We start from the raw sequence: 2,248 nt of genomic DNA on the forward strand, positions 1-2,248 counted from the left end.
GTGGCGTGGGCGGACCCGGCGGGGCGCGGCCCGTGGGCGACCCGGCAGGGGTTACTCACAGTTTGCAGCACTCTAGTTGCATCTCTGTCCCTTTTTCTCTCGCTCTGCGGTGCCTTAGAATGCACATCAGTGAGGGATATGAATTGTTCTTCCTTTTTTTAATCAACTATTTGCGAATGTTGGTACTTTATTTTTTTGTAAAAAAGTTATTTGGAATGCACCTCACTTCTCACAAACCACTAACAGAGTTGAGAGCCTCCGGTCTGTACTCATCAGGAGGACCTGCTAAGTAAAGATCTGCTACTTGTAAAAGGTGGAGCCGGTTATAACATGCTTTTGTTACCTCTCAGAAGCCTTTGCAATCCACCAGCTTTGTCTGTCGGGAGGACCAGGGATATGGCGGTACAGCAGGCGACCAAGAGTTCAGACTTGGAGGTCAGATGGACCTGGCTTCGAATCCTCTGGCTGCCACACTAGCTCTGCGACCTTGGCAAGCTTCTGGGTTTCCTAAACCTCAGCTTGTTCATCTCTAAAATGCAAATAATGATAGTTCCTACCTCTGAGGGTTATTGTGACCGTTAAATAAGATGATGTGTAAATCACTTAAGTCTTACTTTTTGGCGAGGGTAGGTTAAAAATTGACATGAGATTAGGATCATCCACCGTAAGGGAGAAGAGGAGAAACCCACGGGGCAGGGCCGTGTCTGATGAGTCTGTGTCCCCCGTGCCCCGCACCTTGTAGATGATCTGGGAATGTTTGTGAAAGAAGCTTGCATGTCTGTGGTTCTGTATATGTTTGTTTTAGTGAGCGGATGTTTGCGGTGTATTCCGTCTCTTTAATATTTAAAAAAAAAAAACACATTGAAAGATTTCTGCTTTTTCAGTTGGCAGAGAGATTTTAAAAATAATACTTTGTATACCTTGCAAAGGTAATTATGCAGTTAAAACTCTCATAAATTGGGTGTTTCAAATAGAAACAGGTGTTTTAGAGAGCAATTTTATAATGTATATATTTTAAATAATTTATTTTTTGTTGTTGAGAATATACGCAGCAGAACATACACCAATTCAATAATTTCTGCATGTACAATTCACTGACATGGATTACATTCAAGTTGTACAACCATTCTCACCCTCCTTTTCTGAGTTGTTCCTCCCTCGTCAACAAACTCACTACCCTCCAAGTTTCCTATCTCATCTTTTGAGCTACTGTTGTCAGTTTGATCCCATATAGATCATAAAAGAGCACAGTGCTCACAGCAGACATTCTTTACTAGCTAAGCTAAACTGTTGTTTGGTTTTAGGAAGACTTTGGGGGATATTTTTGGTTTAATGTTTAAAGATTATCTCAGGGCAGTAGTTTTAGGGGTTCATCCAGTCGCCATGGCTCCAGAAAATCTGGATTCTGTGAGAATCTGAAGTTCTGTTTTACGTTTTACCCCTTTTGATCAGGATTCTCCTATACAGATTCTTGATCAAAACGCTCAGTAGGGGTAGTGGGTGTGTATTGGTCTCTAATGTGCAGGCCTGGCTGAGACAAGGATGGCCACTGGGCAAAGGACACAAGAAGGAAAACTCAGGCTAACTGCCAGAATGGCACCGGGGTGCCCCACCAATCTGTATGCAAGGTGTTGGAATTGGGTAGGAACTGCGGGTGGGGAAGGGATATACACAAACAGCCAGTGTCTCCATTTCCACTAGGCCTCTTTAGGAGCAACAGGTCCCCAGGAGTGGAGCAAGAAGGAGCACAGCTTACTGGTGGTATGGCTTTTGATTCAGGCCTCTCTCTCCATAGGCTGCTGAAAAGGGTCACATGGACATTTGCTCCCTTCTGTTGCAACACAGCCCAGCCCTGAAGGCTGTCCGGGACCAGAAGGCACGGCTGGCATGTGACCTGCTTCCCCGCAACAGTGACCCTCAGGACCTGCTTGCCAGCTGAACACCATCTCCTGTCTCAGGCCGCCTTTCAGGGGTATGCAGGCTGAGTCTCCAAGTCTTATCCTGGTCAGCATCCACGCTGCAGACGGGCACTGCAGGAAGACCCAGGAAAAGCCCTGTGGCTGGCCACTGTGGAAGCAAGGGAGTAGATTTGGTGGGGCTGCAAGTGATTAAGCCTGGCAGATAATCGTATTCCAGACTGGCTCACGTGGAAACGTCTGTCCATTTGGAAGAAAATAAAGTTATATTCTTTTTTTTTTTAATTTATTTTTTCCTATCATTTTATTTTATTTTTTTGTTGTACTTCAGG

General features: G+C 45.0%; 1 protein-coding gene across 1 annotated transcript in view; it reads left to right on the forward strand.

The window, feature by feature from the left end:
• ANKRD39 (ankyrin repeat domain 39) overlaps window positions 1–2,113 on the forward strand; it is a 19,797-nt gene extending 17,684 nt beyond the window's left edge. The window contains exon 4 of the mRNA XM_004369337.2: window positions 1,796–2,113. Within this exon, the coding sequence (XP_004369394.1) occupies window positions 1,796–1,939 (144 nt within the window). The 3' untranslated portion in view covers window positions 1,940–2,113. The remainder of the gene's footprint in view (window positions 1–1,795) is intronic.
• The last annotated feature ends 135 nt before the right edge of the window (window positions 2,114–2,248 follow it).

Source organism: Trichechus manatus, unplaced genomic scaffold (genome assembly GCF_000243295.1).
Source record: "Trichechus manatus latirostris isolate Lorelei unplaced genomic scaffold, TriManLat1.0 scaffold00004, whole genome shotgun sequence".
In the NCBI taxonomy this organism is placed as follows: Eukaryota; Metazoa; Chordata; class Mammalia; order Sirenia; family Trichechidae; genus Trichechus; species Trichechus manatus.